Source organism: Cebus imitator, unplaced genomic scaffold (genome assembly GCF_001604975.1).
Source record: "Cebus imitator isolate Cc_AM_T3 unplaced genomic scaffold, Cebus_imitator-1.0 Scaffold214, whole genome shotgun sequence".
Taxonomy (NCBI): Eukaryota; Metazoa; Chordata; class Mammalia; order Primates; family Cebidae; genus Cebus; species Cebus imitator.
Window position 1 is genome coordinate 2,831,161 of NW_016107529.1, and position 14,724 is coordinate 2,845,884.

The window sequence follows — 14,724 nt, forward strand, 5'->3', positions numbered from 1 at the left end:
CCTGTAATCCCAGCTACTCAGGAAGCTGAGGCAGAAGAATCACTTGAACCCAGGATGTGGAGGTTGCAGTGAGCCGAGATCATGCCATTGCATTCCAGCCTGAGCAACAAGAGTGAAACTCCATCTCAAAAAAATGTATATCTATATAGATAACATAGATATTGCCATTTTAGAAAATCAGGAATGTAGGGGAAAATCAAACATAATCTTACCACCCAGAGAAAACTACTATTAGTCTTGTATTTAATCTTTCCCTTGTATTTAATCTTTCCCATCTTTATGTGCACTTTGTGTGTGTGTGTGTGTGTGTGTGCGCGCGCGTGTGCGCGCGCGCGCATGCATGCACACATGCACACGCAGAGGCTCACACCTGTAATCCCAGCACTTTGAGAGGTAGAGGCAGGTAGATCATGAGGTCAGGAGTTCGAGACCAGCCTGGCCAAGATGGTGAAACCCCATCTCTACTAAAAATACAAAAATTAGCCGGGCATAGTGGCAGGCGCCTGTAATCCCAGCTACTCAGGAGGCTGAAGCAGAGAATTGCTTGAACCCTGAAGGCCAAGGTTGCAGTGAGCTGAGATTATGCCACAACACTCCAGCCTGGGCAACAAAGTGAGACACTGTCTCAAAAAAAAAAAAAAAATTAATTGACTGGACATGATGGTGCAGCCTATGGTCCAGCTACTCAGGAGGCTGGGGTAGGAGGATCCTTTGAGTCTAGGAGTTCTAGTCTGCAGTGAGCTATGATCTCACCACTGCACTTCCAGGCTGGGTGACAGAGCAAGACCTTGTTTTGTTTGTTTGTTTTGTTTTTTGAGAAAGAGTCACACCCTATGCCCAGGCTGGAGTGCAGTGTCACAGTCTTGGCTCACTGCAACCACCGCTTCCTGGGTTCAAGCGATTCTCATGTCTCACCCTCACAAGTAGTAGCTGGGATTACAGGTGCGTGCCACCACACTTAGCTAATTTTTGTATTTTTGGTAGAGACGAGGTTTCACCAAGTTGGCCAGGTTTGGTCTCGCCTCAGCTTCCAAAAATGCTGAGATTAAAGGCGTGAGCCACTGCACCTGGCTTCTTTTTGTTTTAAAAGAATCATTTTTATTTTTTTAATTTTTAAGTTTTTATTTTGAAACAGGGTCGTACTCCGTCACCCAGGTTGAGTGACTCCATCACCATGCCTGTCTACTTTTTTAAATTATTTGTAGAAATGAGGTCTCCCTACATTGCCCAGGCTGGTCTTGAACTCTTGGCCTCAAGCAATCCTCCCACCTCTGCCTCTCAAAGTGCTAGGATTATAGGCATGAGCCACCACCACACCCGTCCAATTATCATTTTTTGAAATAGCATATTATAAAAATTGTTTTATGTCATTAAACTCCTTATAATCATGTGTAGGTATCTACATACATTCTAGTATATGGATATACTGTACCATAATTTAACACTTCTTTATTATTTATTCATTATAATGTTTTGATAACAAAAGAATCGTGTTGAATTTTTCTATACATAAATATATCTCTCTGGGCTGGGCACAGTGGCTCACACCTGTAGTCCCAGCATTTTGGGAAGCCAAGGCAGGCGGATCACGGGGTCAGTAGTCCCAGACCAATCTGGCCAATATGATGGAAACCTGTCTCTACAAAAAAATACAAAAATTAGCCTGTCATGGTAGCATGTTTGAACACGCAGCCTGGGTGACAGAGTAAGATTATGTCTCAAGAAATATATCTATCTATCTATCTATCTATCATGTCTCTGATTTCCTTCAATAGATTCTTTTTTTTTTTGAGATGGAGTTTTGCTCTTGTTGCCCAGGCTAGAGTACAGTGGTGCACTCTCAGCTCACACTGCAACTTCCCTCCGCCTCCCAGGTTTAAGCAATTCTCTCACTTCAGCCTCCTGAGTGGCTGGGATTATAGTCACATGCCACCACACCGAGCTAATTTTTTGTATTTTTAGTAGAGACAGTGTTTCATCATGTTGGCCAGGCTGGTCTCGAGCTTCTGACCTCAGGTGGTCTACCCGCCTTGGCCTCCCAAAGTGCAGGGATTACAGGCATCAGCCACAGTGCCCAGCCTCAGTAGATTCTTGAAAGTGTAGTTACTGGCTGAAAGAGCAATGAACATTTTTAGAACTCTTCATGCATATTGTCAACTTGCTTTTCAGAAAGAATATAGAGTTCACACTAGCTACAGCATAAAGAGAATTCCTGGCTGGGCATAGTAGTTTACACCTGTAATCCCAGCACTTTTGGAGCCCAAGGTGGGCGGATCACTTGAGGTCAGGAGTTTGAGACCAGCCTGGCCAACATGGTCAGACCCCATCTCTACTAAAAATATAAAATATTAGCCTGCTCTGAAGGCATGTGCCTGTAATCCCAGCTACTCTGGAGGCTGAGGCAGGAGAATTGCTTGAATCCAGGAGGCAGAAGTTGCAGTGAGCCGAGAACACACCACTGCACTCTAGTTTGGGCAACAGAGTGAGACTCTGTCTTAAAAAAGAGAGAGAGAGAATGAATTCCTGTCTTGTCAGACTTGTCAGCAGAGACTAAGAGAAAGTAATCCCAGCATGTTATAGACTAATGATAGTTGTAAGCTTTAGCTTAATAATAACCATTAGAAATAAGCAGGTGCTGAGCTAGAATTGAATGTGAAGGATACTGACTTATAAGAGTTTGTGCAAAGCCCGTAATCCCCGAAGTCTCACATTCTTCAGCTTTACAATACCCCAGACACTTATGTGCCTTACTCTTAAGAAATCTGTTTGTTATTTCACCATATTAAGTTATAAAAGAGGCTGGGTGTGGTGGCTTGTGCTTGTAATCTCAGCACTTCGGGAGGCCAAGGCAGGAGGATCAGTTAAGGCCAGGAGTTCAAGACCAGTGTGGGCAAAATCCTGAGAACCTGTCTCTAAAGAAAACAAAAAAGTAGCCAGGCATGGTGGCACATATGTGTAGTCCCAGCTACTTAGGAGGCTGAGGTAGAAGGATTCCTTGAGCCCAGGAGTTTGAGGCTGCAGTGAGCTATTATTTATTTTATTTTATTTTTTGAGACAGAGTTTCGCTCTTATTGTCCAGGCTAGAGTGCAATGGCACAATCTCTGCTCACTGCAACCTCTGCCTCCCAGGTTCAAGCAGTTCTCCTGCCTCAGCCTCCCGAGTAGCTGGGATTACAGGCATGTGCTACCACACATGGCTAATTTTATATTTTTAGTACAGACAGGGTTTCACCATGTTGGCCATGCTTGTCTTGAACTCCTGACTTCAGGTGATCCACCCGCCTCAGCCTCCCAAAGTGCTGGGATTACACACGTGAGCTATCACGCCCAGCCCTGCAGTGAGCTATTATTAAGTCGCTGCACTCTAGCCTGGGAGACAGAATGAGACCCTGTCTTAAAAAATATAGGAAGAAGTCAGTAAAAGATGAATTTCCTGGTAAATATTTAACTGCCATTACATGTAGGAAAGAATAGCAATGAAACTTCATTTTAAGACAACTGCTGGCCGGGCGTGGTGGCTCCCGCCTGTAATCCCAGCACTATGGGAGGCTAAGGCAGGAGGATCATCTGAGGTCAGTAGTTTGAGAATAGTCTGGCCAACATGGCAAAACCACAACTCTACAAAAAATAGAAAAATTAGGTGAGCGTGATGTCTCATGCCTGTGATCCCAGCTACTTTGGAGGATGAGCAGAATCACTTGAACCTGGGAAGTGGAGGTTGCAGTGAACTGAGATTGCACCACTGCACTCCAACCTGGGTGACAGAGTGAGACTCCGTCTCAAAAAGAGAAAAAGAGACAACTGCTAATTCTCACTTATCATTCTCAGTTAGATACAAAAAAAATCACAAAGAAGAATTCAAGTCTCCATGAACTGAGAAGGGAGTTATTAGCGAGAGCTGTGGAGTCAAATATAACTTTGTGAGCCACCTCTAGCCACAAAAATTTACTGCTGTGTAGGAACAAAGTGAGCATCAAATTTACCAGGTAGGAGACTACTATAACTAACATACATACCCTATGCAGAGGCCAGCAAAGGTAGGGGTTGTTAGGGTGTTTGATAGCTCATAAAAGTGCTACCCCGCAGTTGCCAAGAGTGACTTAAAATGCCCCTAAATCTGGAGGGTAGGTTGAGCTAATTCTGAAAGGTCAAAACTATGGGAAAAGTCAGGCTAAAGGTACAGCCCAGGAGGTTCTGGGCATCTTCATTGGAGGCACTGCCTATGCTACATTTAATCCTTAATGTGACCCATCATCTAACATTTGGGGAGCTGCAGTCTGACAACATCTTTTTTTTTTCCTTTTTTGAGACAGGGTCTCACTCTGTCACCCAGGTTGGAAGGCAGTGATGTGTTATCACAGTCTCTATTTCCCAGGCTCAAGAGATCCTCCCACCTCAGTCTCCTGAGTAGCTAGGACTACAGGCGTGTACCATCACACCTGGCTTGCTATTTTTTTGGCGTGGGGGTTGGGTAGTGATGGGGTTCTCACTGTGTTGTCCAGGCATCTTGAACTCCTGGGCTCAAGTGATCCTCCTGCCTCAGTTTCCCTAAGTGCTGGGATTACATACATGAGCCACCATGCCCGACCATGATTTTAGAATGAATTGTGTAGGAGGTATCCGTTCATTCAGCAGATTTGAGTGATTATTGTGTGCTAGATATTGGGGGAAATGCAATGTCTAATAAGGCATGGTTTCTGATCTCAAGAAATTCACCTTCTAGTAAGGTCAAAGATTTACAAATGCAATTATACAGGACAATTCTATATAATAGCAGTAAGTGCATAAATCACCTTAAGTTTTCACAGAGAAAGAAGCATCTGACCTGAGTCTTGGATAAATGGGAATGTGCAAGATGGAGAAGTAGGAAATAGTTCTTCTAAACAGTTAAAACAGCGTATGTAAATACACTAGGCATGAGAGGACAAAGTTTACTGCTGACTGCTAGACACATCAGTATTATTAGAGCAAAAAATGAGAGCAAGGGCATTCTGTGGTTTGGGCTGGGGTCTCAAAATGCCTCTTTCTCTGTAGCTCAAGTAGCATCCTTTACCTTCAGTTATCCTCAAGTAGAAAAAAACAAACAAATTTTGACATAAAGGGGATGTCTGGTTGAAAAAGAGATCTCAGTGCTGGTATAGTTGCTAGTTTAATAGTCCTTTTTACTTGGCTGCTCCTTGTTCTTATATTGTACATATATGGCTTACTTAACCACACAGTATAAAATCACTGAAAGAAAGAAGTCTCGATATGAAATGCATATAATTTGCTTTTTGACTTTAACAAGTTCCTCATCCCTTCCTTTGCCCAAAATGGCAGGGAGGTGTCTAACTGATCTTGTTCAGCCAAACAATTCATCATTTCATAGTTTCTAATAGCTTGTGCCCAGAAGCCTTATATGAACCACGTTATTTTCTCAGAAAGAAGGAATGTTAGATAGAAATAAAATATTCTGAATTAGCCAGGCATGGTGGTGCACACCTGTAATCCCAGCTACTTGGGAGGCTGAGGCAGGAGAATTGCTTGAATCCAGGAGGAGGAGGTTGCAGTGAACTGAGATAGCGCCACTGCACTCCAGCCTGGGCAATGGAGCGAGACTGTGTCTCAAAAAAAGAAATAAAATATTCTAGATGTTTTACTTTTTAGTATTTCCTTCTCTGTATTCTAAAATTAATAAAACTCTCCATCCCTTTCTAGACCTTTCTGTTCCTGAAGCTGCATGTTTTAGAGCACTCCATTTAAAACAGCCATGAATAAATTTATGTTTCACAATCTGAGATGGAATTCATCTTGTTTCTCACAGTAAACTCAAGCATATTTCAAACTATAAAGACCTATATCAGGGTGTAAAATATAACAACATTTAGCCTATAGAAGAAAAACTTGAACAGAATGAAAAACTCCATGTGTTTGTCGATTTTGGCTCCATGTTAGCCTCTTACTTTGTAGCCAATAAGATACATCTTATCTATATAACTGTACTGTTTTTCTTTTGTGTTCTTGAGTTGGCCTATATCCTGAGATAAATAATTCCTGTGGCAAGCTCTCGTGAGGCCATGGAATTGAATTTTTTTTTTTTTTTTTTTTGAGATGGAGTCTTGCTTCATTGCCCAGGCTGGAATGCAATGGTGCAATCTCGGCTCACAGCAACCTCTGCCTCCCGGGTTCAAGCAGTTCTGCCTCAGCCTACCAAGTAGCTGGCACTACACGTGTGTGCCACCACACCCAGCTAATTTTTGTATTTTTGGAGAGATGGGATTTCACCATGTTGGTTAGGCTGGTCTCGAACTTCTGACCTCGTGATACACCCACCTTGGCCTCCCAAAGTGCTGGGATTACAGGCATGAGCCACTGTGCCCAGCCAAATTGAATTTTTATAGGCAAATAAGTGTTTTACATATGACAATGATTTAGTAGGAAGGAAACTAAAGAACAAGTTGGAAAACCCAGGTTAAAGTCCTCAGTTTGCACTTAACAGGCTATTTGTCCTTGAGTATGTTACTAACCAAGAGCTTTGTCTTCAGTGTTTATTTCTTTAACGTAAGGGATTTGAACTGGAAAACTTCTAAGTTCAACAAATGCATAGCCTGAATTTTTTGAACAATATTGATTTCAAATTTCTTGTGACTTTAATGTCTGTAAATAAAAAATGTCTCACATTCCAATATTTATGACTCTCTGCACCTTTGAGGTATTTTAGAAATCCCCCCCCACCTTTTTTTTTTTTTTTGCCCAGGCTAAAGTGCAATGGTACAATCTTGGCTCACTGCAACCTCCGCCTCCTGAGTTCAAGCGATTCTCCTGCCTCAGCCTCCTGAATAGCTGGGATGACAGGCACCTGCCACCACACCTAGCTAATTTTTTTCATTTTTACTAAAGACAGGGTTTCATCATGCTGGCCAGGCGGGTCTCAAACTCCCAACCTTAGGCAATCTGCCCCTCAAAGTATTGGGATTACAGGCATGAGCCAACGTGCCCAGCCATTTTTTTTGTTGTTGGTTGGTTGTTTTTTTGAGACAGAGTCTCGCTCTGTTGCCAGGCTGAAGTGCAGTGGCATGATCATGGCTCACTGTAACCTCCAACTCCTGGATTCAAACCACTCCTGCCTCAGCCTCCAAGTAGCTGGGATTACAGGGACTCGCCACCAGGCCTGGGTAATTTTTGTATTTTTAGTAGTGACGGGGTTTCACCCTCTTGGCAAGGCTGATTTCAAACTCATGATCTGCCCCTGCCTTGGCCTCCCAAAGTGCTAGGATTACAAGTGTGAGCCACTGCACCCAGTATGAAATCATTTTTTAAACCATGTGATTTGGTCTTGATTTGGAAAATACAATCCTACCGTATCTTATATTTATTATTTTCCCATTCTAAAATTATGTGATTCTAGGCTAAATCCAGAGCAACATCCCATTTCACATCCACTGTCATCCTTCTCAAGCTCAGGTTTCACCCACTTTTAACATTTAACTTTTCTACCAAAACTGTAATTATCTTCAAAACTATATAATTTATCTTTTCTAAAGTTAATATAAGTTAACTCACAGTGCTTAGACCAAAAAAAAAAAAAAAAAAGAACAGCTGGTTGAATGCTTTTTGTATGTTATATAATTGATAGAACCCTAACTATAATAGTGAGAGAGGGAAGGGTATAGAGTTTAAATAGTGATTTTTGTCAGAAAAACATGGGGAAATTATTTGTGGGGCTTAGTTACAGTTTTCCAGGGATTTGTCTTTATTTTCTCTGTGTTCCAGGTCTTGCCTGAAATTTAGAAGCCCCTTTCTTCCCCTTCCTTTCTGGTGCTGTCAGTAGTGGTGATCACCTCTGAGGAAGAAAAGCCCACTTCCCACTGACCATGGAGAACACTCAGCATCTCTGCTTGATTGTGACAGGGCAGATTTTGGATGGATCATGAAATGCTTCTAAAGTAGCCAAGAGTTAACTCTTCCAAACCTTTTTATATAGTAAGCATGTTACCCCCAAGGTAACTTACCCAGGGAATCAGCTACATAGTGGAATCACATTATTTACACATTTAGCTTATGCAAATTCAACTCTACCAAAAAAAAAAAAAGTACATGAGTGAGAGAAAAAAAATAACAATTTAAATAACACATGTTAAACTTTCCATTTCAGTAAGTCCTGGACAGTGGATGAAATCACATCTGAAACAGTTCATACTGGTGAAAGTTATAGAAAGAATGTGAGGATGATTTTTAAAGGTTTCCTAGTTGTTGATAAAGCATATTCAGGTCACTAGGCAAGTGGGTGGGAGAGTTTTTTTTTTGACCTTTACAGACGTTATTTTTTATTTTTTAAAATTTTTTATAGAGACAGGGTTTTTGCCGGGCGTGGTGGCTCACGCCTGTAATCCCAGCACTTTGGGAGGCCGAGGCGGGTGGATCACAAGGTCAAGAGATCAAGACCATCCTGATCAACATGGTGAAACCCCGTCTCTACTAAAAATACAAAAAATCAGCTGGGCATGGTGGCACGTGCCTGTAATCCCAGCTACTCAGGAAGCTGAGGCAGGAGAATTGCCTGAACCAGGAGGCAGAGGTTGCAGTAGGCCGAGATCGCGCTATTGCACTCCAGCCTGGGTAACAAGAGCGAAACTCCGTCTCAAAAAAAAAAAAAAAAAAAAGAGAGAGACAGGGTTTGACCATGTTGGCCAGTCTGGTCTTGAACTCCTGACCTCGTGATCCACCTGCCTCGGCCTCCCAAAGTGCTGGGATTACAGGGGTGAGCCACCACACCTGGCCTACAGGGGTTATTAAAGATTGTTAAGGAGCTAACCTTAAGAATTAAAGAAACTAATAAAATCTCCTACAAAGAATGACATGATGAGAACAAGTTGAAATTTTTATAAATTTACTAAGTGCTTGAAGGAATGAAACACCTGGTTAAATTTCTGAGTGTTCTTTATGGATTTTCAGTGGTTATTTATACCATGTACTATTTCCCCTTAATAACCAGTCCCCTAAGTAAGATGCTGCCTTACCAAGTGGAAATTATACTGATTTTGTTTGACAGTATAAATTGAGTAAGATAATCAGTAATTTCATTAAGAAGCTGGTTTGTGGCTGATATTTCCATTTTTTTAAAAAAACGTGGGCATGTGCTGCTTTCTCTTGGAAGTCTTTGAATTTAAAATCTAGATTCTGTAATGAAATGAATATTTCTTGACCATCCTAGTAATTTGTACCATCATTTTACTTTATTACTATGATCTTTTTCCATGAATGTCCACTGCTTTGCCAATTACTACCTTGAGGTTATATAATTACCAAATAAAAAGCCATAATTGGCTGAATTGCTTTTTAAAAATATATTGTTTTAGTAGTACCTATCATGTGAAGTATATTTTTCTTCTGTGATCATACAGGTGAACATGATTAAAGATGATGGGACAGTTATTCATTTCAACAATCCCAAAGTCCAAGCTTCCCTTTCTGCTAACACCTTTGCAATTACTGGTCATGCAGAAGCCAAACCAATCACAGAAATGCTTCCTGGAATATTAAGTCAGCTTGGTGCTGACAGCTTAACAAGCCTTAGGAAGTTAGCTGAACAGTTCCCACGGCAAGGTAGGTATTTCAATTTAGTAAATCTTTCTCTCCCCACCTTACTTAAAGAACCTAATCATTTAAAAGATGTCCCATCTTAAATTGGATTTGCCTGTATGTAATTATTTACTTTCTATAAAGTTATTTCTGTGCTTCATAAAATTTTGAGTTTGTGTCTTCAATGATTATGTAGTGTGACACATAGAATATTCAAAAACATTTTGGTAGTAATATAGTAAGTTGAGAGATAATTACCCAAAAGGATAGTGCCAGGATCTGTAGGCCATAATTTTATTTTATTTTACTTATTTTTGAGACAGAGTCTCACTCTATCTTATAGGCTGAAGTGCAGTGGTGCGATCTCAGCTCGCTGCAACCTCCGCCTCCTGGGTTCAAGCAATTTTTGTGCCTCAGCCTCACAAGTAGCAGGGACTACAGGTGCACACCACCACACCCAGTTAATTTTTGTATTTTTCATAGAGACAGAGTTTCGCCATGTTGGCCAGGCTGGTCTTGAACTCCTGGCCTCAAGTGATCCACCTTTCCTGGCCTCCCAAAGTGCTAGGATTTCAGGCATGAGCCACCATGCCTGGCCCATAATTTTAAATAGTTAATTTGATACTCACTGCTAATTAATGACAATCAGAAAATACTGTTGTGTGGCTGGTCGCAGTGGGTCACTCCTGCAATCTCAGCACTCTGTGATGCTGAGAATGGAGGATTGCTTGAGGCCAGGAGCTCAAGACCAGCCTGGACAACATGGTGAGACTCTGTCTGTACTAAAAATACAAAAATTAGCCAGGTGTGGTGGCGCACGCCTGTAGTATTAAACACTCAGGAGGCTGAGGCAGGAAGATCACTTGAGGTCAGGAGTTTGAAACCAGCCTGGCCGACATGGTGAAACCCCATCTCTACTAAAAATACAAAAATTAGCTGGGTGTGGTGGTGCACACCTATAGTCTCAGCTACTTGGGAGGCTGAGGCAGGAGAATTGCTTGAACCTGGGAGCGGAGGCTAGAATGAGCCGAGATCGCACCACTACACTCCAGCCTGGGCAACAGAGTGAGACCCTGTCTCAAAAACTTAAATAAATAAATAAAATAAATTTTGTGTTCACCACACATTAAAATTGCCAGCTGTATCAGTATATATCTAAATTAAAGTTTGATTTCTAGTGTTACTCAAGCAAAAAAATATGAATGGCATTTTAGATGGACAATATTTAGCTTTTTCTGAGCAACTGTATGTGATTTATACAGGAAAAAAGGGGTAAACATTGTAAGTGTTCTTTAAGATCTTTATTCTCAATGACTAATATTAAAATAAACTTTTTGTAGTCTTAGACAGTAAAGCACCAAAACCAGAAGACATTGATGAGGAGGATGATGATGTTCCAGGTAAGTGGCATTTCCTCAGACTTAAGATTTTAAGCATCCTGTTTATCTCCTTTTAGTCACTGCATAGATGACTTTTAGGTTTGTGTTGATTGTAAGCTCATGAATTTAAATTGATTCACAATAAAATGGATAGGATCTAATGAAAAAGAATGAAAGCCCCCACCTTAGAACTTAAAATCAGAAATTGTCACACAAAACTCTGCTGCCTGGATTTATTAAATTGAAATCACTGTGATTATAAATTTGCATAGCTATTGTTATAACATTTCTGTGTGAAGTATAATTGACATATGAAAATGCTATTCACCTCAGCAGTTTGCATAGACAAAAAAAAGATGAACATTTCCTTAGGATTACTGTTCTAAGCAGATAATTAGATCATTATTAGTAAAATGCCACCAGTTCATTTCTGCCTCCTTATGTTTTCAGGCTGATTCTAGTTGTACTAATTTTATTTTTATTGGGGTTAGAAGTTAGGAGTTCCATTTACCTTTTTCCTTTTTTGTATTGTTTGATTCATATGTTTTTTTCTTTTTCAGATCTTGTAGAAAATTTTGATGAGGCATCAAAGAATGAAGCTAACTAAAATTTTGGTCTTTGGAAGCTGGCATGGACTAGATTTAACAAATCAGCTATGTTGTTCCAAAGTTTCACAGACACGGAGAACATCACCTGTTACTAGTTACTAGTTCAGTAATATAAATATTTTGTATATTAATAATGCTGTTTGTTCAGCAATTTTTGGTCATTTGATTTTGCATTTTGCACTTCCTCCCAGGATATTTTTTTTTGGTCAAAATATGAAGTATTGGTGCAGTTTGAGGGTGTTTTGGTTTTTGATTCCTGTTTTTTTTGTTTGTTTGTTTGGGGTATTTTTGGTGTATGTATGTTTATGTATGTGTGTGGGTATGTGTGTACACAGTGGAGAGCAAATTGGAAAACAGTACTATTTATCCTACTCCCTCCCCAGCAGAAATAAAAAAAATCTTTACATTTGTTACTTTTCTTTTTCTCCCATAAGACACAGAATTAATGGAAAATGAGTATCTTGGATTTCAGATCTGAAGAGATTTTTACCATTAGTGGTTTGATTTTAATTTGCTTGATTAACTATCATATTTTTCATACACTTCTCTGGGATTAAAATGTCTTGAGGTATTTTGCCACTGGCTTCATGCTGAAGTAATGGGTAACATATCTTTGGTATGGTTGACTTAGATTCACTTACCTAGTCAGGCCTAGAATAACTTCTTTTACTAGCTTGCTTCCTGAATGCCTTTTTTCCCTCTCCTTTTGGTCTCCAAATGGCCTGTTCAGCCCTTGGTAATATTCTTCCTCATCTTCCACCTAGCTTGAGAAGGATGTTCTCCATATAGAGTTAAGCAAATGCCTAATCACTCCTTTTGTAAAATTTTGTTCCCTCATCTTGAGGAACAACAGCTTCATCTTTAACATTTTATTTCTCCCTGATTTTACAGTTTGGTAGATTTCTTTTCTTTTCTTTTTTCTTGTTGCCCAGGCTGGAGTGCAATGGCGCAATCTCAGTTCACTGCAACCTTCACCTCCTGGGTTCAAGCAATTCTCCTGCCTCAGCCTCCTGAGTAGCTGTGATTACAGGCATGTGCCACCACACCTGGCTAATTTTTGTATTTTTAGTGTTTCTCCATGTTGGTCAGGCTGTTCTTGAACTCCTGACCTCAGGTAATCCACCTGCCTCGGCCTCCCAAAGTGCTGGGATTACAGGTGTCAGCCACCGCACCCGGCCTACAGTTTGGTAGATTTCAAACTAGAATAGCTAGCATGTGCTTGCTAAATAATTTTATCCCAGCCTTATCCTATATCCTAGCTGTTCTTAATAGCAGCTACAACAATGCCTCTTTTTCAGCAAGGTCAAAATTGGGAATGTCCTTTTGAATGAGAAGAAAATAGGCCATAGACTCATCCCCCAGCACAAATGGGCATTCTATGAAATGGTACTGGCCCGAGGAGGATTTCCTCAGCCACTCTCCTACTCTTGGCCTTGAACCTACCTCTGGGTTGGATCTTATTGTAGCTGCTTACTATACCCTCCTGCATGCTTAGAATAATGCTTTGGGGGGAGCACTGGTAAAACACGGTATTTATTTATTTTTTTTTTTACCTCCTTTAAGAGGACTTGGAGGTAAGTTGCATTCATTCACTCAAGTTTCCCTTTGCTGTCTAATAAAAGCTTGTGTTTTGCTATACCAGCATTTGTTATAACCAATATTTAAGGATAAAATTTAGAAAATACATCATTTCCTGGCCCATCATCACACTAATACAGCTTCACCTTGCAGCTACCAACTTTTGTGTCAAGCTAGATATCTTTATTTGATATCTAACGTGCAAAACCAACAATATATTAAGAGATCTATAGACATGAAGGCAAAGCTCTTGTATTTTTTTCATCCAAACACCTCAATTTATTTTATACACTTGTTCATTTTTCCTGTTATGTTTTATACAATATATGGACTTAACAGAATAAAATAACAGTAATAAAATAACAGATACAAAAGAGGAGAATATTTCCTCTTGTGCTTCTCTTGTTGTGTACAGAATTTCCTTTTATGTAATTCCTCTACTCTCCACCTTTAAATGAATATTAGTGCAGTAATTGTTTGAAATAATGTCTCATCCATTGTTAGATCAGTAGCTCTACATGGTCTACATAGTCCGGAATTATTTCTCTAATTGTCCCAAAGGGGACACATTGTAGAGGCAGAGAGAGTTAGGGAGACTGCTTCAAGTGGTTAGGGACAGATAAATAATGGGTGGTATAGCACATGAACGAAAACACACACTTGGAAGCTAGGAGACTTGTATCCGAATCAAGATTCTGGCATTAATTATGCAATCCTGGACAGGTCATCTAACTACTCTGAAATTTATCATCAGTCAAATGGGATGTTTTGTTTGTTTTTGTTGTTGTTGTTTCTGAGAGATTTTCACTCTTGTTGTCCAGACTGGAGTGCAATGTTGCAGTCTCAGCTCACTGCAACCTCTGCCTCCCAGGTTCAAGCAGTTCTCCTGTCTCAGTCTCCAGAGTAGCTGGGACTACAGGCACCCGCCACCACACCCAGCTAATTTTTATATTTTTAGTTGGGGCGGGGCTTCACCATATTGGCCAGGCTGGTCTTGAACTCCTAACCTCAGGTGATCCATCCACCTCAGCCTCCCAAAGTGCTAGGATTACAGGCACTAGCCACAGCACCCAGCCCAAATGAGATGTTTCTAAGTCAGAAGTTTCTTCTGCTTCTGCAGTTCTGTGAATCTCATTTGAAATTTTTCAAGGAAGGGATTTTATTTGTTCAGAGATGTCTTTATTAATACCCATAAAATGTTTGTGTATTTGCTTCTTCCTTTTCTGCTTTTGACCACATTTTAGCTACTTATCTAAAGGATCTCTGGCCAGTATTCCCTTTTATCTTATTGATAACAATTCTTAGTGGCTGGCCTCTTTTGCATATAATGAGCCAATACTCTTTTTTGTTCTATATTTTTGTATCTTCCCCTTTCCTGAACAAAGCACAGAGTCTCAAAGAAATCCTCTCCACAAAGACATGTTCCTCCCTCCAGTGTGGGTAGACAGGGTAAGAGAGTTTGGGTGAGCCGGGCGCGGTGGCTGAAGCCTGTAATCCCAGCACTTTGGGAGGCCAAGGCGGGTGGATCACGAGGTCAAGAGATCGAGACCATCCTGGTCAACATGGTGAAACCCCATCTCTACTAAAAATACAAAAAA

General features: G+C 40.6%; 1 protein-coding gene across 3 annotated transcripts in view; it reads left to right on the forward strand.

Annotated features, from left to right (window-relative positions):
• The window catches only part of BTF3L4 (basic transcription factor 3 like 4), a 30,495-nt gene extending 18,534 nt beyond the window's left edge, over positions 1-11,961 (forward strand). For 2 of the 3 annotated variants that reach the window (XM_017548777.2, XM_037745811.1), the window contains 3 exons: positions 9,384-9,585; positions 10,902-10,961; positions 11,501-11,958. In XM_017548777.2, the coding sequence (XP_017404266.1) occupies positions 9,384-9,585; positions 10,902-10,961; positions 11,501-11,547 (309 nt within the window). In that variant the 3' untranslated portion in view covers positions 11,548-11,958. Of the gene's footprint in view, positions 1-9,383; positions 9,586-10,901; positions 10,962-11,500 lie in introns of all 3 variants that reach the window. The other variant, XM_017548780.2, reaches the window with a different exon arrangement.
• The last annotated feature ends 2,763 nt before the right edge of the window (positions 11,962-14,724 follow it).